Source organism: Mustela nivalis (assembly GCF_964662115.1).
Source record: "Mustela nivalis genome assembly, chromosome: 14".
In the NCBI taxonomy this organism is placed as follows: domain Eukaryota; kingdom Metazoa; phylum Chordata; class Mammalia; order Carnivora; family Mustelidae; genus Mustela; species Mustela nivalis.
The window spans coordinates 59562245-59588553 of record NC_139033.1 but is presented as its reverse complement, the minus strand read 5'-3'; the positions used below and the strand labels follow the sequence as shown (position 1 = coordinate 59588553).

Genomic DNA, 26309 nt, shown 5'->3' with positions numbered 1-26309 from the left:
TTTAGTTGTGAACAAAGCTTGAAGGTCACATATTCTGTAAGTGACAGAACAAAGATTGGAATATCTCTTGCTTTTTTTTTTTTCTTGAACTCATAATGTTTCCACTTGACTACACTGACTACAGAATGCTATAATAGTATTTTATTTCTGGAACACTATACAGTTACCACTACCTTCCAATACTTCTTACCCAATGACAGTCTGATAGATGGAAAGATACTATGATATCTATCCATTAGATATCCATTAATATTAATATTAATATCCATTAGATACTGATGATATCTATCTGGATATCATTTGTAAAGATGTGCCCCCAAACTATGATTTCCCCCCAAACAGTTTAATATGTATGATCTTGACAGCCTGGTAATGACCGATTCTCTAAAATATTCCCCAGGAGGGGTGCCTGGATGGCTCAGTTGGTTAAGTGTCTGCCTTCAGCTCAAGCCATGATCTCAGGATCCTGGGATCAAACCCGCATTAGTCTCCCTGCTCAGTAGAAAGACTGCTTCTCCCTCTCCCTTCCCCCCGCTTATGTTCCCTCTCTTGCTGTGTCTCTGTCAAATAAATAAATAAAATATTTTAAAGATAAAATAAAATAAAATAAAAAATTCTCCAGGAATACAATGAAGACATTATCAAGGATCTATTTTCATGCCAGCCTTAAGCACAATTTTATAACATCATCATCTTGGAACCATTTAATCTCTAAATATAGTAAAGACACGATGACAAGTTAACAGTTTTATTACAACCTGTATCTGCAACTATTACTTTACACATCCAATTGTTGCTTATTTTAACCTGCCTTGTTTCTGTAAAAGCGAAGTAACTTCTTTTAATAGCAGACTTAAAGTTTTGTTAAAAATGCTGCAACCCCAACCTCACTGCATTTTAGAGAGTTCACTGCTTCCTTATAAAAATATGAAAAAACAATCTGTACATTTACATTAAAAATTCAAGAATATTTACTGGAAAAAAATGAGAGCAATTTTCACATTGAAATAGCATAATTTCCCCCTCATACATATAAGGAAAGATGAATACCACGTTATAAATGTTTACATTAAACATAAGAAGACTTTAAAAGGAAAAGTACCCTTTGAAAGGCCTAAGTCTCAAAATCTACATTTCAGAGAAAAATTAGAAAATGGGAAATGTGGCACCAAGTAAATAATGCAGACACACACCTAATTGAACCTTCTATCTCAATGCCCGGAGGGCTCCGTAAGGGAGCAAGCATTCCCCATGAATGCCGTGTTTGTTCCACACAGCCAGTTCAGGCCCATCCTGTAAATGCCTGTGGACACACCACGCAGTCAGCTCTTCCCTTGATTCCACACTCCAAATAAGGTGAGGCAGGAAGAAAGGGGAGGTGATAGTTCACCCAAATCAAATGGGAGCCTCCACTGGCCTAAAAAGAAGAAAAAGGGAGGGCCTGGCCTAGGAAAATTTAAGTAGCAAATAATATTTACTACCACTCCTGTCCCTTTGTTGGCTTCTCTCCTTGCCTGGATTTTCATGTTGCTAACTGTCCAAATACCCATTGGGCCTGCATTCTCCCTAAGTCCCCCGTGTTTCCAAATGACTTCTCGGTCTTTTTCTTTACTGTATTCAAAATTTCTATTTCTTCTGTTACATGAAAAAAATCCCTGTAAGAAGGCAATCGCATAAAAACTAGTTCATATTAAAAGGTGATTGACAGCCTGGAGCATTTGGCCACCTAAGTGTTATCGACAATATTGGGAGAGAGATTAAAGGGGACTGATAAGAGAGCTGGATTTCTTTGAATCACACCAATGCCAGTGGAAACCAGGCAGTGAATGGGGAAGTGGTATTTTATCATTTCCAGGCTCAAATTAGAACCCAGCATGTGACGATGGGCCTTAGGATGGTCATGCTCCCACTCAGTCCCTTCAGCAAGATTTGTGCTCCCATGCCAGCTTCTTTTATCCCCTCAAATCTGTCCAACAGAATATGGTTATCCAGCTCTAAATTTTTAAAATGTCAGTAGATAGGAGAGAAAAAGAAAATGGTGATAGAATCCTTTTTACCAGAATTGGGTTTTAAGAAGATTTCAGTGTTAGCTCCAAGAAAAGCATTTCATCTCTGGAACCCTGCCACCGGGAGTCAGGCAGCCCTAGCTGTAACAGCCTTCCCAGTTTGCTCCTAATTTGTGCTTGCAGAGTCAATCTGCGAAGCATAGCTACTGTTCCACCTAGTTTCCTCTCTCCTTTCGACTGAAACCAGTGATGTTTAATTAGCTGTCTACAGTTTTAAAAAAATTACATGAATGTACATGAACTATTTCCTGATGTGCACAGCTCTGCAGCACAGAAGACCTAAGTATGAGAGGCTCTCTCTTTCTAAAACCCTGGACTCCCATTTTGGACATACCCAACCTTATGTTACCATCTTCCCCTTTGGTTTTCATTTTATTTTATACATGGCATTGAGTAATAGTTTTATATAAGTATATATTTACATTGTGTGTGTGTGTGTGTGTGTGTGTGTGTGTGTGTGTTTACCCTTATAGCATTCCTATGAAAATTTCTGGAAGCTGAAATGGCATGAAGCAAAGAAGCAATTACCATTCATTTACATGGAAAATTTCTGTGTGTTTCCAGACCCCAAAATTAACTTCCCTTTGGCTTTTCTGGTACCTTAAGACATATCTTACTGAGGGATACACAAAATAAATGGAAATAAAACATAGATCCTCACAGGCACCAATTCAGAGCTCTGTCAGCTGGATGTGGAGAAGCAGAGGACAGTTGGGAAGGTGGGGGTTGGTGGGGTCCCGCTGCCCTGGGTGGGGGGGAAGTGTTGCCTCTGTAAGGGCTCACTGCAGGACAACTGGTAAATGCTATTTTCACTTTTTATCTTTTTTCACATAAGCAAAAATTTTCTTCAGACATCTTTAAGTTAGTAAAAACAGGTATTAATGCAGGTCTTTCGTGAAACACAAAATTTTGAAAAGTGGGAGATACCACTGTCTGTCTCTTCTCCCTCTCTGTCTCTGTATAGAGAAAGAGAAAGTCAGGTAAGCCTATATTCATACTGAACTTTGCCACTACATGGGCTAGGTCACAAATTCTGACTCAAAGTCAAATAAAGAGTTTCGGGGGCTTGGTGGAGGGGTAAGTCCCAAAAAGCTGCAAAATTTTTAAGTAATTTTGTCTTATCTTCCAAAATTTTCTTCAATTGGTGATGCTTCATATTTCTTGTCTATTTTTAAGCTAACGCTTGAAGTGAGTATATAATAATGTGATATTAGATTCATCATAAAATTAGGTATTAATTATTTTAAGTTTAAACACCATTGCTTTGGGATATTTTGCAAGTTCTTCCAAGGACCGTATCGCTGAACAAATTTGAGACCCATTATACTTTAAGCAACATTATGGAAGATATTAAATTGCACCAAGGGGTTCTTTTGATTCTTTACAGTATTTTAAAATATTTATCTACATTAATAAGGAGGAATTTGTGTGAAAATGGTAGTGAATAGAAATGCACTCATCTCCGAACTCTGATGGGGTCTGTTTCTTCAGAATATGGGGCATGACACAATCCACCTAAGGATAACATATTGTAATTGCAAATAATTGCTATTGAGAGAAAATAAAATTCAATATGTGCTAAACCTGCAAATAAAAATATGCAAGTACAATATTAAAAACAAGAAAAGTAACTCTTTCCTCAGCATAATTTTCATTACTACAAGTTATCAATAGTAGTCCTGAATCTCAGGGAAGAAGATGTCAAGACCTGTGATTACAATCTCAATAGATCTTTGGCATTTTTCATTAAAATGCTGACAATAATTCTCTGTATAGTGAATATAGTTATTTCTTGAAAATAAGGAAACTCAGATATATTCCTCATAATAATCCTTTTGCAAACCATAAAGCACACATTCAAAAGCAAAAAAACAACACAATTTTTTGGTCTACACTTCCCTGGTGTAGTTTAACACCATAGCTATGTATTTTTTAAGAGCTTATTAGGGCAATCAAGTGGATAGAACTGCTCTTCGTGATCTAAATGCTAACTAGAAGGAAAATGAAATTCTAGTAGTCTTTGGAGCTACCAGCTCAGTGGTACTGATTTTTTGAAGAACTAAAAAATGCAATATAATTTAACACAATGTTTGATATAATCCTATTCCACTTAAATTTAAATCTGGAACAAGAACAGAATTTCTAGTCCAAATAGCTATTCTATATCCAATCAAGTACTGCTTAGCTATCATTGGACTAATACTAACTCAACACATTCACTGCAGGTTCTTTATAGACCTTAATTCCAATGATACCATATAAGATTTTCTAGCTGTCTCTTTACCTGGCAGTAAAGAAGACAAAATGCACTTTAACATTTCAAACTCCTTGGAAAACAGAAGCAACAAATTGTTATAAAAATACAAATTGGTAAATAGTACAATTCAAAATTTAGAAAAATTACATAGTTTTTCTAATGTATAGCTATATTAAAAATATCTATATATTTCTAGCTTTATATATATTAGAAATTAAAAGTCTAATATATATCCATATATGTATTAGAAATTGAAATTGAACATTACAATATCTCTTTCCTTTTGGAAACCTCCAGGATATCTGGCAAATACATGTCTAATTGTAACACTTTAACATTATCCCTTTGTGCACGTCTCTGCTAATGTAGTAAATTTGGCTCCCAAATTATTTAAAAAGTCAAGGCCATCTTCTTCCTGTTTTTCGCTGCAGCAACCTACAGAACCAGCTGGAGATCCTCTTCCTTCGTAGTTGTATGTAAGGACGTAATCTTGAGATGGCACGTGATCTTCATTCTGGTTACACAGATGCAATTTCTGTAAAATAAAAAAAAAGGATTCTATTATTGTTTTAAACACTCTTACACATACAAACATAAAATTTATTTTTTATTTACCTTTTAGGTTTAATTTTTAACCAGTGTGTCCTCTAATGGAGTCCTACATACAAAAAATGCACATGATTGGTCGATAGCATAACCGTACCACAAAGTCAGTATATCTTACATTTCTAGTAATCCATACAAAATAAAAAATTATATATATATGTATATATATATATATATATGTATACATATATATATATACCAATGTCATATTTAAGCACATTTAAATTATCATTAAATGCTTAACCCTAAAGTTTATATCTAGAGGTCAGGCTAGTCCACAAAATGGTGACAGTATGTATGGAGGTTAAGAATTTGATACTGAATATTCAAATAGTCCTGATTTTGAGTCAAAGCTCTGGCTTTACCAACAATGTCTATGACTTTGGGCAGGTTACTAAGCATCTTCAAGTCTCACTTCTAACTCTTCTTATGTCTAAAATGGGAATATACACAGTGACTATCTCACGATAATGATGAAAAAATAATGCACCAAATATGCTCTTATTTTTTCCAAGCAAGTAGTAAATATCCAATAAACATGAACTGAAACCACGATAACATACAGTTATAAAGTAAGCAAGAATTACCACATTGGCTTCAGAATCAAGTTTCCAAGAGAGCCAAAATGTGACAAAATAGAGATGCACCCAGCATTTTAGCGAAATTAAAAATAATCACCATCACCCTCATTGCAGAAACCAGGCCTTTGGAATGGAACGCCCAAAATTCAGCCCCATCTGAGCATCCAGCCTCACCGTCTGTTACCGGCCTGGCTGCCAGCCCGTCGGAACTCCTGTGCCTCCTCCCTCCTCCCCGGGGGTCCCATTCCCTCTCCGACCCATGGCGTCCTTCTTTGACTTATGTTACCAGGTGTCTTTCTTCGGGATCATTTCAGCCTCAGACTCCATTACCCGAGGCACACATTAGTACACACCCCTAAGAATGCCTCTTAAGCTCCACTCCTTTCCAACCTGATCATACATGCATGCTGACTGTCTAGAAACAGAACAAAGATGAATACTTTAATTTGATGGGGAAACAAAATACGCTCTGGACATGTGATCGGCTGCAGCCGTGTCACGGACTGGTGTCTATCTGCAGTCCCATTAAAGGATGAGGGCTTCTGGTCCACTGAAGAGGGGTTACAACAGTACCCGTACACACTGATAAACAGACAACTTAGTCCCAGATAGAATACTGAATCCAGTGCTTCTCTACCCAGGTGGAACATGTGAATCACCTGAGGGGATTTAAAAGTAATAATAAGAATAATAAGCCAAACCAGTTATATCCAAATCCTTCCAGGTAGAGCACAGGTATTAGCATAATTTCAAAGCTCCCCAGGGGCTTCTGACATGCTGCCCGGACTGAAAATCCAAAATCCATGATTTAATCCCTCTTTTCTTTGATTATCCTTGCTTTGCCCTGAATAAAAACACTTTGGATTTGAATGGTACTTCTTACATTATGCAGAGTTCCTGTAGCTCCTATTAGGGAATGTTCACTCTAGAATTGTGTACAGATGTTTTGTTTTCAGAGAGACACGCGGATGGGATTGGGGAGTTTTGTGACTGTAGGGAATGAGATGTTTTTTCACATTCTTCTACATTAAACTAGTTGATGAGGTAAACGACATCTAAAAATGGTGTGTAACTTTAATAGGGTTATGTTTTTAAAAACTTCGAGTTCTCACAAGATTTTAGAAACTAAAAGAAATAGGACAGATGGAATAAAACCTTTTATGTTAAAGAATGTAACAAAATCAAAGGGCATGGAGTGGGGGTTGGGGGGAGTGCAGGGAATGACCAGAGAATGAAAAAGAAAGGATACATTGAAAAATATGGAAAAGCAGCTCCTGAAAGTCCGTGTTAACTGCAATTTCCTATTGTTCTACACTTGGGCATTTAAATGCAGAGGCAAAACACTCAGGGAAACTCACTTCACCAAGACGGGGCTGAGTGAAATTATGCCACTCGGAGTAGGTATATCGGCAGTTGTCCACCTCCACCGGTCCTCCCCGGCAGGAATCCAGGGTGTGATGGTGCCCAGTGCCCCGGCACGAATCCAGGGTCTGGTGTCCACCTTTCACCATTTCAATGGTCTCCTGGCCTCCGTTTTTCACTCCTGATCCCATGGTACCGCAAAAGCCTTGGCCAGAGCTGTTGACTGTCTGGGTCATAAAGCCATTGCCAGAACACTGAAATAAAATTTTAAAAAGACCATTTGTATTGAAAGGAAACAGACTCCAAGTAAAGTCATAAGAAGACAAGGGAGAGAGAACGTTTATTTAACCTTTCATTGATTCATCCATTCATTCACGGACACTTAAATTTTCAAATTCTCTGCCCAGTGTAGAGATGCAAAGAGGGACATTATCCCTCAGTGGCTCCAAGAAGCTCTTATTCCAATGAGGCAGAAAAATAGGTAATTACTCTAAGAATGTATACATAGGTGAATATAGAATGCTATAGGAAAAAGCATTAAAATCCAAGCCCAGACAGAGTAAGTGGAACAGACTAGAAAACACTGTACTGAGGGACTCCTACTTGAAAAATGTGAAGAAGAAAGCACTATCTGCAGGAAGGTTTACACACAAAGGGTCCTAAACTTTCAACCTGCTGAGAATGGCTCCCACAAAGAGTTCAAAGTGAGAGAGGGAGTAGCGGGGAGGGGGTTACAAAAGGCCAGAGAACATGAAGATCCATATGCCATGCTAAAAAATTTGAACAATCAAGAAGAGGATGGGGACTCCAAGAAGGGTTTTAATAACAGGAAAGAGATGTATTTTTTAAAAACCATTCTAAGCAAAAATGTAAAAGACAAATGAGAAGACAAGTTGAGTGTCATGGATATCAGAGAAGTCACTGATCGTTCTAGGTGAAACATGATAAAAACGTTGGCCATACTATTGGGTATTTACCCTAAAGATACAAACGTAGTGATCCAAAAGGGGGCACGTGCACCCGAATGTTTATAGCAGCAATGTCCACAATAGCCAAACTATGGAAAGAACGTAGATGTCCATCAACAGATGAATGGATCAAGAAGATGTGGTATATATACACAATGGAATACTATGCAGCCATCAAAAGAAATGAAATCTTGCCATTTGCGACAACATGGATGGAACTAGAGCGTATCATGCTTAGCGAAATAAGTCAAGCAGAGAAAGACAACTATCATATGATCTCCCTGATATGAGGAAGTGGTGATGCGACATGGGGGCTTAAGTGGGTAGGAGAAGAATAAATGAAACAAGATGGGATTGGGAGGGAGACAAACCATAAGTGACTCTTAATCTCACAAAACAAACTGAGGGTTGCTGGGGGGAGGGGGTTTGGGAGAACGGGGTGGGATTATGGACATTGGGGAGGGTATGTGCTTTGGTGAGTGCTGTGAAGTGTGTAAACCTGGTGATTCACAGACCTGTACCCCTGGGGATAAAAATATGTTTATAAAAAATAAAAAATTTAATTAAAAAAAAAAAAAAAAAAAACGTTGGCCATAGGAGAAGCAATGATGATTCAAAGTGGTTGGACTCCATACAAAGTTTACTGATGGTCAGATGGATGAAACAGCAAAGGGAAGAGTCAGGAATTATTCCTCCGTGCTCTGCTTGTGCAAGTAGACAAATGGTATAATTCACTTAAGCAGGAATGAAGGACACACTTGTGGGTGAGAGGAGGGTGAACAGTTCCATTTTGGACATGGTATATTTGAGAAACCCATGGATGTCCAAAATGAGTATATGCATACGTGGGGCTGGAGTTCAGGTTGGGGAGTCGAGCTGGAGCCATAATTTCAGACGTCACCACCACACAGGAGGTAGCTGAAGCCACGGGAATCAACTCTAACACCCAGAGAAAATGGTAGACTAAACAAAAAGAAGGCTAAGAATAGAACCACAAGGAAAACAAAACAAAACAAAACACGTTTTACAGGGTGGTTAAGGGAATCAGAGGACAGAAATGATACGAAATAGCTTCTGGAGCATAGAGGAATCCAAGAGGCACAACTCTGAAGCCACACAGAGAGGATTATGGGAAGGAGAAAACATCAAAGTGGTTTAAGAACCAGTTCGAATACAATAATCCACCGATGAGGTTCATGCTAAAAAAGTGGCCATTGGTGATCTTTGTCAAAAGAATTTCCAAGAAGTGCTGAATAAACAGAAAGTAATATCATAGAGAAATCAAGTATAAATCTCTCAAGCCCAGTTTCAAAGAAAAAGAGATAAGCAAGGAACTAGAGGAGGACAGTTGAGGGAGTGTTTGAAGATAAAAAAAGATTTGACTAAGCATCGACTTAATGCGGGAACCTCATATGGAACTCTAGGCTGCCGGTGAGACGTTAAGTTAGAGCAGTAAACTCAAGCGTGTCAGTTCTAATTATGAACTGCGACTGTCAGGCGAGACCTCCATTAGAATCAGGCTCCATTGTGCCATCTTGTTACCAACTTGTTTTTCTTCTATTTAATATGCAGAGTCTCTAACTAAACCAGAAGATTTTCAAGTTCAGATGATTTGGAGTTTTGGATATTTCAGAATCTGAAACGTATCTATAAATGTCATACATGGTATCTCACTGCCTGGGAAAATTATACCAGAAAAGAGAACTGAGAAGCAGCCATTTGGTGGCACTGCTACCCTATATTTTTTGCTTAGGTTGCTGCTACAGTGAAATTTCATTAAAAAACAAAATAAAAAACTCTCATTATCAAATATCGTTGATGGTATAATTTTTATCATTATAAACACATTTTCAGAGGTCATGCAAGCTAATACGAAGAAAATTGAAGCTTAACCAAAACCAAGACTCAGCCCACAGTGCCCTGTTTCACATTCTTCTATTCTCTGTTCCTTCCTGACCATCTCCACGTGTTTGCCCAAAGCTCATTCTCACAAGGTATCAACGACTCCTTTTCCATGTCAATGATTTGCAGATTTAACTTCTCTGGTCCTGACTTTTCAACCGGCTCCGAACCCCACCTAAATGTCTCTGACTTAAATTTAGCTCCAGAATCAAAGTCATCATCACCTGGACTCATTGTACTAAAATGAGCTTACACATCCACTAAGAAATGTTCTTACCTTTTATAAAAATATACCTAAAATTAAACTGATAATTCTGAGTCCTTTTGATAAGTGTTCCTAACAGAGAACAGGTAACAATACAGATGAGTACATTATGGTGGAGAGGCCCATTAATGCTACAGCTCTGGCATCAAATAGCCAAGAACAAATATTATGAACATCTCAGTAATTTCCTTCGATATAAAATAAGAACTTACTATGAGTCAAGGACTGTTAAGGGACTAAATGTGTTTTCTGAATGGAGAAATAATTACAGGGTTCCATATGTAGGCCTATGAGGCAGAGGTGGGCAATGATTCTCCCTGATGGTGGGAAGTGGTTAAAGAGATAAAGTCAATACAAAAGATGCCTTCAATCACCAAACTGTGGAAAGAACCAAGATGCTCTTCAACAGATGAACGGATAAAGAAAAGTTGGTACATATATACAGTGGAATATTACGCAGCCACCAGAAAGAATGAATACCCAACTTTTGTATCAACATGAACGGGACTGGAGGAGATTATGCTGAGTGAAATAAGTCAAGCAGAGAAAGTTAATTATCATATGGTTTTAGTTACTTGTGGAACATAAGGAATAACATGGAGGACATTAGCAGAAGGAAAGGAAAAGTGAATTGGGCTAAATTGGAGGGAGAGATGAACTGAGAGACTGTGGACTCTGAGAAACAAACTGAGGGTTTTGGAGGGGATAGGGGTGGGGGGCTAGGTGAGCCTGGTGGTGAGTATTAAGGAGGGCATGTCTTGCATGGAGCATTGCGTGAGGTGCATAAACAATGAATCTTGGAACACTGAAAAAATAAAATTAAATTTAAAAAAAAAAGAATTCTTTCTAGATCCCTTCACACCAAGATACAGAAAAGGCTTGATATAAAGTCATTGTCCTTAGTTATGGCCTCTGTCACTTTGACTTCATTTTTATTTTGTTACTCAAAAGCTAACAAGCTTATCATTTATGCATTTGAAATATTTATTATCCCTATTTCCAATGACTATTATCAGAGTTACCCACTGCTTCAACCACTGAGATTCTAATCCTTTATCTTCCCTGTCCCCTACATCTTCCTCTTTCACTGACCACCCTACTCACTCAGCATCACGCTGCTCCCTTTATGCCCTTCTATGCAGAAAAGCCTTCATTGGCTCTTCCTGACCAAGAGAATAAATCCCAAATCCTTAATATGGCATACGAGGGTCCCATGTCCTACTCCTCTCTTACACCCTCTCCCCACAAAAGCCTGACTTAATGTCAAGCTTCTATTGTGAAACATCATTTCTTCCATTTCAAATCAATTTTTTTACTATTTGTGGAATAATCTCCAAATTTTGCCATCTCCTTTTTTGTCCTTAAGGCTGTTTTCCACCTCCTTAGCTAGTCCCACCATCTCTCCACTCTCTCACCCTTCTTATTCTTTAAAGTAGCGGGGAATGTGTACCTCTTTCACTAAGCCTTTCCAGTTCATCCAGACATCAGGAACGCACTTACGTACCGTAAGTTTACGTACCGTAAGTATCTTTGAACAACAGTGACTATCACATTGGTGCTAATGGCATACTGGCATGTTCCTACTTATTTTTCCCATAAAAGTAGATCCAATTTCTCATAAATACTTTGAAATCATTTTGAGGGAAGAACATGACCTGTAAGAACTTTTTAAATACACATCCCCCAAAACAAGAAGCCCAGTACTAACACACCTCAGCGGTCTCAAGAAACACATAAGGAAAGAGAGTGGAAACTCTCTTCTGACTGACTCATCTGTCCTCCCCCACACTTTCTAAAAATATATGTATCTCTTTGATATGTTCATAGTTTATCTTGAAAACTTTTAATAAGGTTTTTTTTTTTCCTATGATAAGTGGTCAAAGAGTCAGATAAACAAGTAGTATCTGGAAATGTACACTGAAGAGAGCGGCTGACACACTGCTATTATAATAATTTCACAACATCAAAGAGAAAGTTTCATATCATAACACTAGAGAGTGGAAGAATGATAATTAAAACAACACATCTGATTTTAAAAGTTCAATAAATGCCACCTACATAAATATTTGAATATTGACAGATAAAATACTTCTGCCTATGAAAGCTGACCAAACTAAAAATACAAATTTTAACTCCTAAATTACAAAATGACTTCATGAGAATCAGTAAAAGAAATCATGGGAGATACTCAGATAAACAGTCATTTTAAAAAATTACTTACCACCTTATCATCTCCAGGTGCTTCTGTGTTTGATATAATCAAGTTTTGCTGTGCTAAATCTTCAGGAAAACCTTTTTTTTTTTTTGCACCAACAACTCCACATACCAAAGTTAGCAATACAGCTGCATTAAAAAAAAAAAAAAAAAAAAAGTTTAACATATATAGAATAAAATACTCATCTTTTGTTTTTTATTACCTCAGGTACATGGGAGGAACACAAGGCCACCAAGCACGGTACCTTGAGTTACCTTGGCTTTCCTAAATTAATAGGCCATGATTTAGCTTAGACTTTAAAATTGGAATTAATTATATGCATATTTTGATTATAGCTCCTTTTAAGAGTTTGAATTGTCTCTATGATGTTAAAGTATATACAATTTTGAGTTAAGTAATACATTTTCAAAAAATTCAATGATGTTTATTTAAGACAGAGACTTTAAGGAGATTTACTGATTCCCAAAAGAATGGTTTACCTATATGAAAACACGACAGACTTTTCTCAACAGAACAGATTTATCTCCAAGTACCTTAAATAAAACTATTCTGTATTTTGTGTTAAATAAAACTATTTTGTATTTGAAAATTCTGTATTCAGAATTTTCATTCTACATCATACCTGCGGGAGGTTGAAATATGTGATAATAAAATTAGCTGTAATAATGACAATTCTTACTATGTTCTACAAGCCCCTCTAATCAAGGGTGACCAAACTGCAGCCCCAAATCCAGTCCACTGCATTGTTTTTGTATGGCCCATGAGCTATGGTTTCTAAATAATTTTTAAAAATTAAAAGAAGTTTATTGCATGTGAAAATTATATGAAATTCAAATGTTAGCGTCCATAAATAAAGTTCTATTGGAACCCAGTCATGCCCATCACTGAAAAATGTTCTATGGTGGCTTTCCTACTAGAAGGGCAGATTTCATTGGTTCTAAGTGAAACCACATGGCCTGCAAAATGTAAAATACATACTAACTCTCGCCCTTTATAGAAAAAGAGTGCCAACGCCCGCCCACTCTATGTGGCCCCTTGTTACCTTTCTGGTTCCATGTCCAATCCCACTCTCTCAATGCACTCCACTCCAGCCACACGGGTGTCCCTGCCATGCCTTGACTTCTCCAGGCACCCTCTTACCTAAGGTCCTTTAAGCTGACTTTCCCCTTGACTGAAAACTTTTCCCCCAGGTACTGTACTTGGCTGACTCTCACCTTTCCAAAAATCATCAAAGATAACCTTGTATGTTGGCTAACTTAGCATAATTAAAAATAAATAAACAAATATATATATATATTTTTTAACTAGAAAAGGAACATTTTCAGACAAAAAAAAAGGGCGGGGAACGCCTGGGTGGCTCAGCGGGTTAAAGCTTCTGCTTTCAGCTCAGGTCATGATCCCGGGGTCCTGGGATAGAGCCCCGCATCAGGAATCTCTGCTCAGTGGGGAGCCTGCTTTCTCTTCTCTCTCTCTGCCTGCCTCTCTGCCTACTTGTGATCGCTGTCTGTCAAATAAATAAACAAAATATTTTTTAAAATATTAAAAAAAAAAAAAGAAAGAAAGAAAGAAGAAAAGATAATCTCGTCAGCCTCAACCAAATCACCCATCGAAAACTGCCGTCACTCACCATTATCTCCCACAATCACCACATACACTCCGCGGGACTACAGTTCCTAATTATTTTGCTCAATTTTTCCTCTACAGCATTTTGCTTCTTTATTAGCTTGCTGTCACAAAGCACAGTGTTTGTTTTTGGTTTTGTCTGTTTTGTTCACGGATGACCCCCAAGCACCTAGACAGGTGTCTGGCATATTGTAGGTCTTCAGTAGATATGTATTTTGTGGAGCTGCTGAAAATACTGAACACTGTACTATTCTAAGCTCTTTACATGCATTAACTCAACTACGGCTCAGTACTGCCCCATAAAGCAGGCTACTCCAAATATCCCCCTTTTGCAGATGAGCAAACTGAAGCACGGTAAGTAACTCGCCCCAGGTCACATGGCTTGCAAATGATACAGCTGGTCACAGACCCAGATAGTTTGGCTCCAGAGTCTTGCTCTTAACCTCTAGTCCTATCACAGAACAAAGGAACAACCATGAACTCAGGCTGGAGGAGTGGGTGGAAGAAAGGAGGGGAAAATATGATGTCATTGGGAGCTAAACAACCAGCAAGGAGGAGGTTAAAAAAAAATCAAAACTAGCAAGATACACCCCCAAAAAGAGATGATGCCATGATCCGAGTCATTCCCATAAGGCCGTGGCTAAAGGACGAGAAGAGATCCCAGTAGCCTGTCATGGACTTTTATATGGCAGAAGTTTTAGATTGTTTTATTTAGCCCTAAAGGGGTAGTATCGGGACCAAAAATGAAAACTATGTGTTGACAGATTTGGTACAGTCTAAGGAATTTTAAACAGCTCTGTGCAAGTATGAAATCGTATCTCAAAAAGGATCTTGCTCCTTCTCCCTGGAAATATTCCATCAGAACTCAGATAATAACACAAAAGCAACTGGTAAATTGCCCATTCCTGATGGATAGTTGGACAAGATTACTTTTTAGAGGCCTTTTCTTGCACTCAGGTATTTATGATACATTTTAACTTTAAGTCAGTAAAAGGACTTACAAAATAATAATGCTATACCCAGCAGGATCGCCAGGATCGCCCATTTTCCGAGTATGACTTCTGCACTCCTGCGAGCGGCCAGGCATTGGCTTGGATGAGTACAATCACACAGATTAACTCTCACAGTTTTTGTTGTAGATTGACCTTCTCTGTCTTTTACAGTAATAGGAACACTATATTCCTGAAATTCAGCATTTTTCTGATACGAAAGACGGGCAGCTGTATCTGAAAGAAAATGAAAGAATTAGTTCTTTAATGGACATTTATTTCTCCCTTAGCATTTGTTTTGCCGCACTTGTTTCTACACATAGGATTCTTAAGGGACCACCTGCCACACGAAAATGAGTTAAAATGGAGAACTACCTTCAACCTTTCTCAGCACTAATATTACCATGTATGCTCACTGTAACTTTTTACAAGAGAGGCTGAGAGATTTAATTTGACCTTGGAGTGATCCAGTAGCATTTCAGCAATATTTAATATTCCCTTGTCTTTCTCTTATTTACAAACCAGTGATGGTAGATGGACCCTTGACAGACACCTCAAGCATTTTTCTATGGTACCAGTTTATGGTACTCATAAAGAATTAATGCAAAAAGTCTGTCTTAAGTTGACATTCTCTTATTCATTTACTTTCTGGTAACTGTCCATTATCTTTGCACATAAGGTAACTTTTCAAAGTACAATAAACACTGTTAAAATGTCTTCGCTCTAGGGGTGGCTCAGTGAGTTGGGTCTCTGCCTTCAGCTCAGATCATGATCTCAGGGTCCTGGGATCAAGCCCTGCATTGGTTCCCCCTGTTTCTCTGCCTGCCTCTCAGCCTACTTGTGGTCTCTCTCTCTCTTTCAAATAAATAAATAAAATCTTTAAAAAAAAAAAAAAGCCTTCCCTCTAGAAGTGGTCTCAATACCAGAAAGCTAATTAATGTCACCCAGGCCAGAAATAAGCTTTACATAAAAACGGATGTATCTGATTCATAACAATACATTTTTATCAACTATGCTATATCCCCAATAGCCTTGATACCTATTTTAATGACTTCATTATCAACTGACCAAGAGCTCTGTGCACTTTCAATTGCCAATTACAACCTTCCAAGTTTTGCAGTAAGTGAAATGACTCAGGTGCACAATGCCCATTCTGGAAGCCATCTGTAACTTCGAAACCTTTCTTTCTTTTCTTTTTTTTAATTTTTATTTTTTTTAAAGATTTTTATTTATTTATTTGACAGAGAGAGATCACAAGTAGGCAGAGAGGCAGGCAGAGAGAGGAAGGGAAGCAGGCTCCCTGCTGAGCAGAGAGCCCGATGCGGGGCTGGATCCCAGGACCCTGGGATCATGACCTGAGCCGAAGGCAGAGGCTTAACCCACTGAGCCACCCAGGCGCCCTGTAACTTCTAAACCTTTCTTAAATGCACTGTTACAGCTGATAAAAACTGCAAAAATTTCTGGCTGCACCTCAGATGTAAAGCTCCCCAAAGGCATGTGAATTACTACTAAGGTTTAGGTGGAACCCTCCCAGATCCTGGTGCGGCTAGAGTAAAGTCCTTCAAATTCCTCTCCTCCCTCAAGACCGCAAGCTCCGCTGGAGTCACGTCTCGTTTATTCGTACTAATGCAGCAGCCTGTGACGTCCTTGCCACTCCGCTCTGCCCTCTTCATACCGTCGCGCCACCAACGCCAACTTGTTAAGACATAAATCTGGGCACAGCACTCCTTCCTGGCAAACTTCCCAGTGCACATCTGCTGTGTGTACAAAACTCAGGCCCTTCACGACCAGATTCCATCCATCCTCCCACTCGGTCTTTTGGCATTTTTGATAAAACCGAAACACTAACAACACTGATTTACTAAATCCCCAGCATTTTCCTTCTTTTGTGCATATGTATTAACCTGTTATCGATTAGACAAACAGTCCTTAAGCTGTTGGTATCTACTAAGCACTGGGTTACATGCTGGAAATGTACAGATGAATCATAAACATCCTGAGAGACTCATGTATTGGAGGAGAAAGGTAAACAGATGATAATACAGCATGAAAGGAGCTATCATAAAGGTAGAAAAGGTCATGATGCTACTTCTGCTTCAAGAAAGACTTCATAGCTCTGAGCATCTGAGCTGGGGCCATGTCTGTCTTGTTAATCTCTGCACATATCTGCAGGGTCGGAACAGGGCATGGTGGATGGGAGATGCTCCCCAGGTATCATGAGTTACTACTGAACTATGACATGCAAAGGGGTAGTCTAGGCAGAAGGGACAGCCTACACCAAAAGTCCACTTGCATGAAAGAGCATGACTCAGTAACAAAACAGCAGTGAAGGGTGGCTGAAATATAGAATACTGCCCCCCCCCCCAGAAAGCACCATCACAGGAGGCTGTTCTGGGGCTCCAACGTCATGACGTCATGCCTCTGTCCATATCCCAACACGTTTCCTTCCAGAATACTAGAGAGTGCTTGCCTCCTACACCCAGTATCCTCCTTTCTAGAGTTCACTTACACTAAAATTTATTTTTTTTTAAGATTTTATTTATTTATTTGACAGACAGAGATCACAAGTGGGCAGAGAGGCAGGCAGAGAGAGAGAGAGAGAGGAGGAAGTAGGCTCCCCGCTGAGCAGAGAGTCCAATGCAGGGTTCAGTCCCAAAACCCTGAGACCATGATCTGAGCTGAAGGCAGAAGCTTTAACCCACTGAGCCATCCAGGCGCCCCCCAAAAATTTAAACTGCCCGTCTCTATTCCACCTCACCTCGCTGCTCACTGTTGTCACTTTAAAAATACGCCAGGGACATCTGGGTGACTCAGTTGGCTAAGCATCTCACTTGACTTTGGCTTGGGTCGTGATCTCAGGTTCATGAGATTGAGGTCTGCCTGATTCTCTCTCTCCCTCTATCCTTCCCCCACCCACCCTCTCTCAAAAAAAAAAAAAAAACAAAACAAAAACAAAAAGACAAACAAAAAAAAACCACGAAAAAAACTTTCTTAATGATAAGCTGCAATATTTTAATAAAGTTTTTTGTCTGTTATAAACATAAATTTTGCCTTCATAAAAATTATTATTTCTTTCACTTTATATGCAATATATAACACAGACCCCCTATAATATTTGTAAAAGATTTAGTCTCCTCAAATATATTAATGAGAATATTACAGTAAACAAGGAAATCCACTTATTTTATAGCATATAAATCATTACTTTTTATTAAATATTTTTGGGGCGCCTGAGTGGCTCAGCCAGTTAAGTGTCTGACACTTGGTTTTCGCTCAGGTCATGATCTCATGGGTCTGCTTGAAGATTCTGCCCCTCTGCTCTCCACCCGCTTGTTCACATGCCCACACACACTCCCCTCCCCCTCTCTCTCAAATAAATAATTAAAGGTAAACAAGTAAATAAATACCATTAACTCTGGTGAGGGTCCACATTCTGTTCATTTCTGGAGAAGTGTTCGCCAAGCTGAAATAAAATGGAGCACCATGGATAGGTTCGTCAGGATCGACAGCCGAAATGTCGGTGTACTTCATCTTTGGTTTGCAAACTGTTACGTAACTCTGAAGTATTTCTGGTGGGTTATCATTCATATCTTCAATGTTAACCGCGAGTGTTCCGGTACATGATCTACCATCTGGGAAGAAAGAGAAAAGGTTCAGTGTTGCTTTTTGCCTTCTTCTACAGTTTCCCAATAAAATGAATTAACGACACTCTATATATGATATATGTTTTCTTAAATAAGCTGATGATTACAGAAAATGGGAAATAAGAATGTAGAAGGATAAATGAAACCTACAGATCATCTAAAATGAGAACCGCCATTGATAATATCAGCCACAACTGCCAATAACCCTTATGCCAGGATTATTACCAAACACTAAAAATCAGTGTGTGAATTGCAAACTCTGTGTTTTGGGGCGGCTTCCTTCTGGTACGGATGTGAATGAACATTAAAAGGTTACAGAAAGTTATTCTAATCCTGATACATATTTAAGCCACTTAGAGAGATTTTTTTAAAAATATCTGATGTTTGGGTTCCCTAACTCAGGAATCTGATTCAGTGTGTCTAAGTCATGTCTACAAAATGATTTTTTTAAGGACCCAAAGTTAATTATTATTATTATTATTATTATTATTATTATTATAACTGAATTAGAGTATCATTCTAATTATGAGTTATTCTAATATTCTAATATGAAGCTGGGGTTAAGAACCTCTGGGTTGTTTTAAGGAACAGCATTCAAGGAAAGGATCACTTTGACCTAATAATCAGTTGAGTTTCTCAAAGATTCTATTTAAAGAGATACAGAAGAGTCTAGTGAGGCCATTTCACCTAAGCCTAGACTTGAGTGTCATCTTTGCACTTCAACATGGATCTATAAACAATTGAGATGCCACCATGCTGAGGATACAAAGATAAGTAAGACCTGGTTTACATTACAAGGTTCACCCTTGTTAGATAATTAAGAGAAATAAGAATAGCCTTCAAAGTAATTTCTAACAACTCCAAATATTTATCAAAAATAGTCTGCAAAAGAAGAACTGCAATATATTCTCCAATTCCTTTCTAAAATATCATATTAAAACTTTAAAAAAAAAAAAAGAAAAGAAAACTTTTTTTTTCCTTACCTTGGTCTATTGCCAGAACTGTAATGTTATACACGTCATTTCCGGGAGTCATGGCCTCCCGGTCCAGGATTTTGGAGGTCATGATTGACCCTGAAATCTCATCAACGGTGATCCATCCTTTAGGATCATGCAATTTTTTGTACCTATTAATATAAAATAAAAAGTCTTCAGGAATATAAAACATATTAAAGTAAGTTACTATCTTAATTATTACAAATACATTATTCCTACATAGTTATAGAATTCTTTGTACCTTAAGCGGCTACCACTGTTAGTTTCAGGGTCATACGCCTTATAGCCATTGACCTTTGACCCCACTGCTGAGTTCTCTTTAATCCGTACATATTGGGCTGCAGGGCTGCATTCAGGCCCCTCATCCTGATCCCTCACGTGAACTGTGACAAGGGCTCGGTTCATGGTTGCCATTCTGAGTGCAACATCTCTAGTAAACGGAGCTTCATTGTTTACTCCAATTTCCAGTATCACTTGGTGGCTTTCTTCATAATTCAGTGGCTTTTTAAAAAAGCACATGGATATCAGCATCAGTGTAAAATACATACATTACTTCAAATAACAAGTGACCTTCTGTAAATATGAACAGTGCCACATAAATTCTATGTTCCCATTCAATCAATATTGACTTTTACCCTTTTCTAAAGAGAGAGGTGATTCTTCACAAAGCCTTTAGCAAGAGTGGTCTGGAAGTTTCTGCAGATGGTCTTATGGAGTTACAGAAAAATAATTGCTGAAATACTTCTATAGTTTATTCTTACAAAGGAAAATTATTCTGAACCTGGAGATAATGGGAAAACAAAACAAAACAAAACAAAAAAGTGTTTTTACGGCCCTGCTTTAGAGCACCGAAGGACCAGTGTAAGGGGCATCTAACTCCAGGAGAATGCAATTTTGCTTGACTTACTGCTTCCTATTGCCTATGTTCCTCTCCTTAACCACCGCACTATAATCCCTCTGCTATACGATACTGCTTAACTGGTTTATCAGCCTCTAAAAATAGTTAATGAATCTGTTGATTAAAATTAAATTTTAGACAGCAAATCAAGCAAAGCCCGTAAAAACACTATTTCACATTGTTTTGCAAACTTAAAGCATTTTTTTTCTTTCTCTTTCTACTTATTAAAACCATCATCGGCTGACCATTGAAAGATCAAAACGGAAGAGTCAAATTTTTATTTTAAACCGTTCCCCATACCTACTATTATCAAGCTGAGATACTGATAAGTCCACTAGGCAGTCAAGGAAATTTCTAAATCTTAGAATCCATGAAATGTATGTGAAACTCTTTTTTATTTTTTATGAACATTCCAGAAAATGGAGAGTCAAGAGTGGAAAAAGAATTAATATGTTTATCTATTACTAATGAACACTATCTCACAAATGACATGTGTCGGTATGATCATGCAGAGAAATAAGAGCATCTGCTGGCAGTGAAACTTGCATAGAAATTCACAAAACAGCTGCTGCTCTGAGGAGGTGTAGTTATTCCAGCCAGGACCCCTTGCTAAAGCCTTAGAAGTGCTTTATGTAATTTTTTGAGGCTTACACTGGATATTGCTTTCGAGGCTTAAAACTCTGCAAGATTGGAAATCTGGTGGGATGAAATCAGTGATTAATGAAAAAACAGCAATTCTCTTCCACTACCAGTTAGCTTTATGTGTTAACCAATTTTTTTTTAAAAAGCTCAAAAATATCCTATATCTGCACTGAGATATTAATGGCTCCCTAGAATATGAAGTACTGCTCTGTCGTGGAACCTCCACGTTGAGAATGGCCGAGAATAATACCTTCTTCACTCAAGCCCACGTGCACTACTTGTTAGAAAGGAAATGCTGGGATGGAAAGATTACCCAGGCTTGAGCTCAAGACTGCATCAACTCATGCTCTACAGTTTCAGAAAAGGTATCCAATATGGAAAATTGTAACACTAGGCCCACGAACATGTAAGACTTCTAAAAACAGAATAATAATACAGTTAACCAAGTGTTTTCATTTTCATTGTTATAATGGAATAGCTACTAGGGAGGAAGAGAGAAGTAATTTTTTTTTTTTTTTATGTTTTATAGATAATACAGAGGCTGACTTTCCAAAATCACATAGCTACACAAAGCAATTTAACCTAGTGCTTAAGAGCAGGTACTTGCAATCAAAGAGACCCAGGTTCAAATCTTGTCCTATTACACCCTAGCTGTGCCATTTCAGCTAAGTTTCTTAATCTCTCTGAGACTAAGTTTTGTCTCCTGCACAACTGTGATAAGAATAACATTCAACACTATAAGCCCACAGTGAGTGCTTTCCACTATAGGTTATGAGAAACTCTCAGGCTGTCATACAGGCAACTGAAAGAAGAAAGTGATATTATGTTTTGTTAACAGTTAATATAATTCAATAATGGGAGACACCAACTAACAAGGCAATGTTTGGAAGCTTTGTTCAGATAAAAGAAGTATATTTGAGCAATCTTTGGTTTAACTTAACTTACTGATTATTTAATTCTTTTTGGTTTAAAGGGATGAATAAAGTTCATTCCTCGCCATCATTGTATAAGTAGCCTACATGAGAGAATGATAGATTTCAGAATGTTTGATTTTAAACTTAAAAAAAAAAACTTTATTTGTTTGAGAGAGAGAGAGCACACATGTGAGTGAGCACAAGAAGCAGGGAGGAACCGAGGGAGAGGGAGAAGCAGCCTCCCCACCACTCTGGGGCTTGATTCCCTTCCAGGGACTCTGGAATCATGACCTGAGCTGAAGGCAGATACTTAACCTTCTGAGCCACCCAGATGCTCCCAGTGTTTGATTTTAAAATAGAAGATGCCTCATCAAAGTTAGAAAGCACTTAAAGATACAACTTGAGTACACAAACACAAATCTTTAGCACAGAAAGGAATAAAACATCTTTAAAGACCACTGTGGCCACCAAAGGAACTGTGTAAGGAATTCAAGTTTTCTAAGGGTTTACATAAAATATGGAAAGGGAAATATACCACGGAAAATGCAAATTTTATTGTCCAAAATGTTAGAGATTATTATGAATGGCTCAAAGAAAGAGAGAAGGTAAAATTATCAAGGATCTAATAATGTCAGAGGAAGGAGATAATTTAAAAAAAGTAAACTCACAGAAGTAGAAATTAATTCAAGTTCCAAAAAACGACCCCATGTGTGACTAAAATCATTGTTTTGTCAAGCCAAATAACCCCAGTATGGAAAAGAAGAGAGCAAAGGGAACATGACCCAGGGGTCCCCAGTGGTTCTGAGGAAGATTCTGCATCAAGAGCATCTGAATTTACTGGCTCCATCACCTCCCACCTGTAGGAAAAGGGCGCAAGTCACTTCTTGTGACTCAGCCTCCTCATCTAGAAATGGGGAAGAATGAGAGGAACAACCACATTTCAAAGGTTTGAAATAACCTTTGAACAACCATCATTTCAAAGGTTAAAAATAAATCTTTTGAATCTAGTATTTTTGTTTTGTTTACAATTTCAGAATTTGGGAAAAGAAGCGAAATAAATTATTATCATAAGCCAAGCCTAATACTGCCATAAAAAATTAACAGAAGTGGTGGGGGCGGGGGGCTGGATGTCTCAGTGGGTTAAGCCTCTCCCTTCAGCTCAGGTCATGATCTCAGGCTCCTGGGATGGAGCCCCATATCAGGCTCTCTGCTCAGTGGGGAGCCTGCTTCTCTCTCTCTCTCTCTCTACCCGCCCCCCACCGCTTGTGATCTCTGTCTGTTAAATAAATAAATAAAATCTTTAAAAAAAAAAACTTAACAGAAATTGTGCGAAAAAAAACTGTAAGTATCTTTTTTTAATTGTGAGAAAAAGGGTAATAATAATATCTTGTCTTAAAAGGGATATGACAACCAGCTATAATCTACCTATGGCGCTTAGCCTCATTCCCTGTGACAGACATGAAAGGTGAACAGTACTTGAAAACTGCTTTTAAATGTCTAAAAGCATTTCCTAAATATAAGAACTAGGATGTAATTATAGAATATAAATGTGACTACCTTATATTTAAAGATAATGGGAATAAATGCATAAAAATTTTATTGGGGGGATTTTCTTTATTCTTCATATGTGAAATTAACTTAAACTGAACCAGAGACAAAAAAATAAAGTATGACCGTCTAATTGCTCTCCCTCCTGGGGAATCTCGAGATGGTACCCAAAAGCTGTTCACCAGAAATAAAACAGATGTTTATTAGTCACACAGAGTGAGAAATATTTTAGGATACAGGCTATAATTTCTGAAAATATTTGGAAACATTTTTCTTAATGTCTCTGTGATCAACACTCCTTGAGGGAAAAAAATGCACTCTGAATATGGAAAACAAAATAGAACGTGTTAACATAATTATGAATTTTTTTAAGAATACATTCTTTTGAGAAAGTATACTAAAATTCATTTTGTATTGGTCAAAAAAACTCTCAATAAAAATTTAATTCTAGTGTTACTTAAATTTTGCCTTCTGAAACAAGATAAAATCCCTGAGACTTAAAAAGTAACAAAAATGGGGCACCTGGGTGGCTCAATGGATTAAGCCTTTGCTTTTGGCTCAGGTCATGATCTCAGGATCCTGGGATCAAGCCCCACATTGGGCTCTCTGCTCAGTGGGGAGTCTGCTTCCCTTCCTCTTTCTCTGCCTGCCTCTCTGCCTGCTTGTGATCTCTCCCTCTCTGTCAAATAAATTAATAAAATCTTTAAAACAAAAAATAGCAAAAATGGGTCTTTAGTAATGGACTTAAATGAGAGAGAACAGAAGAGCAGCCTTCTAATCAAGCAGCAGATTCGGAGAACTCTAAAAGGTCCGAGCTTGGGTCTTTAACGTGAACTACTGCATAATCTATTCATCTCAGATCTTAAACTATTTCTTTGACTTATTTCTAGAAAGAAGTCAAGCTGGGAGTGAGGGGTGCATAGACGAGGTGTCCAGGAGAAATCTTTTATGGAACATCTGTTGCCAATCATCAATTTTGAGACAAACGTCTGCACTATGTAGTTGTGTACAACTTTGGAAATTGACGCATGGCGGCTCTTTTTACAATGATACACCACAGACCCTCAGCCTACCCAACTTCAGCTGCAGCTGTGGTGGACATGCCCCCATGTATGCTCAAGCACTCAAAGATTCAGCTCTTCAGATTCAAAGTTCGCGCCAAAGCCAGGGTTCTCTCCCCCTATGAGGCCCAGGGAAGCTCAGAAGTGCAGGAGAGCTGAGGTTCCCTGGAGGCAACCTTCAACCGGTGAGGGACATGGATATCAACAAAGGCAGTTGATGGATAAGCCCCAGGTACCACATTTTCAGGAGATAATTCTGAAGTACATTTTCATGGTTCGTTACAGGACCGAACATCCAAGGTGACTACGTCAATAATGCAGACTTGATTGACTTTTCATTCTTTCCTGTCTTTCTTTTCCATTTTTACTCTGGCTTCCTGGGATCCACTTTCTAAATATTTCCCTCCACTGGGTTCCTTGTCTTGGGTGCTGCCTTCTGGAGAGTCCAAATGAAGACTGGATGGAGGTGGACCAATAAGGAGGAAAAACAATCAGTACCATCTGCTTACTTTCTTTCCTACGACTATCGGCTGTAAAGTTTTGTTTTTCTTAAGTAGTCGGTTTCAGTCCTCAACTTGAGCAGATCACATTAGAGAAAACTGAAATATATAGAGATTTGATGTTGAGAGTAATTTGGAACAAATATATTTGACTATTCATATCTGGGTAGAACTTGCTGAGGCTTATTCCATAATCTCTGGAAATTTTTACAAAGGAAATAATTATAAATAGATATTTATGTATCCAAGTCTCCACCATTACTGTTGTTGGCAGGAAAGCAGCCTTTGATTAATGGATGACTCCTTTACCTGCCTATATGGCAATTTTCTTTTTTGTTTTGGGTATGAATTTAAAACCAACCATCCTTCCCAAATAGGGCCTTTTCTGCCCTCATAACCTGGAGCCTAGAATAAAACAATGCAACCAAAAATACTATATATAAAATAAAGAGCAAATTCCTTCAGTGCTGTCTGATACAACACTATTTCACCCTCAGTACTACCTATAAAGGATCAGATACAACCAGGCATATGCCAGAGAGAGAGAGAATAAAAAGAATATGGGTTTCTAAATTGTATCATGCAAAGAATAAAGGAATCAGGAACATTTACCAGAGAGAAGATAAGTTTCAAAAGAACAAAGCAATCTTTTCAAAAGAATTCTATTTCTTCTAAGAGAGATGGAACCCAGACCATTAGAGACAGAACCAGGGGATACAAAGAGAATAATTTGGGCACAGTAGAAGTAAGGACTTCTGAGAATCAAAGCTTTCCAAATATGGAATCAGCTGCCAATGGAGATATGGAGATCCTTAGAATTGAGAATGTCCAAGCATAAGCTTGGTGACTAATGAATGACTGGCAATAAAATTATAGAAGAAAGACAGCATTAGATGGACTAAACAGACTAAGCTCTATTCCAACTTCTGGAGTCTTTGATCTGAAACTCTTTCGTTGATTAAACCATTAGTTGAATGAATTAGATTGAAGTTGTCAATTATTCATTATTACTGTACCTTTACAACATACAAAACGCCTTCGTTAGTTTCTTTGTCTGTGCTGATTTTGAAATGTCCATTTTCATTGCCCTTCAAAATGGTAAAATTGGCTCTCCAATTGGCAGTGTTAATTAAGTCCTTATCTTCTACTGGTATTCGTAATATCTCCACATTGTAAGCATTTTCCTCTACTGATGCTTCGTACTGAAACAGAAGAAAATTCATTAAAAACTTACTTAATAAAAAGAACTCTACAAAGGAAGTAAAATATTTCT

The 26309-nt window shown here is 38.1% G+C and overlaps 1 protein-coding gene across 2 annotated transcripts in view; it reads right to left on the bottom strand.

The window, feature by feature from the left end:
* Positions 1-634: 634 nt before the first annotated feature.
* The window catches only part of DSC3 (desmocollin 3), a 50385-nt gene continuing 24710 nt past the window's right edge, over positions 635-26309 (bottom strand). Inside the window, exons 9-17 of one of the 2 annotated variants that reach the window (XM_082698876.1) lie at positions 26053-26238; positions 19715-19974; positions 19462-19604; positions 18242-18466; positions 14847-15071; positions 12229-12350; positions 6869-7126; positions 4939-4981; positions 4778-4858 (exon numbers count right to left, since the gene is read on the bottom strand). In XM_082698876.1, the coding sequence (XP_082555002.1) occupies positions 4955-4981; positions 6869-7126; positions 12229-12350; positions 14847-15071; positions 18242-18466; positions 19462-19604; positions 19715-19974; positions 26053-26238 (1446 nt within the window). In that variant the 3' untranslated portion in view covers positions 4778-4858; positions 4939-4954. Of the gene's footprint in view, positions 4859-4938; positions 4982-6868; positions 7127-12228; positions 12351-14846; positions 15072-18241; positions 18467-19461; positions 19605-19714; positions 19975-26052; positions 26239-26309 lie in introns of both variants that reach the window. The other variant, XM_082698875.1, reaches the window with a different exon arrangement.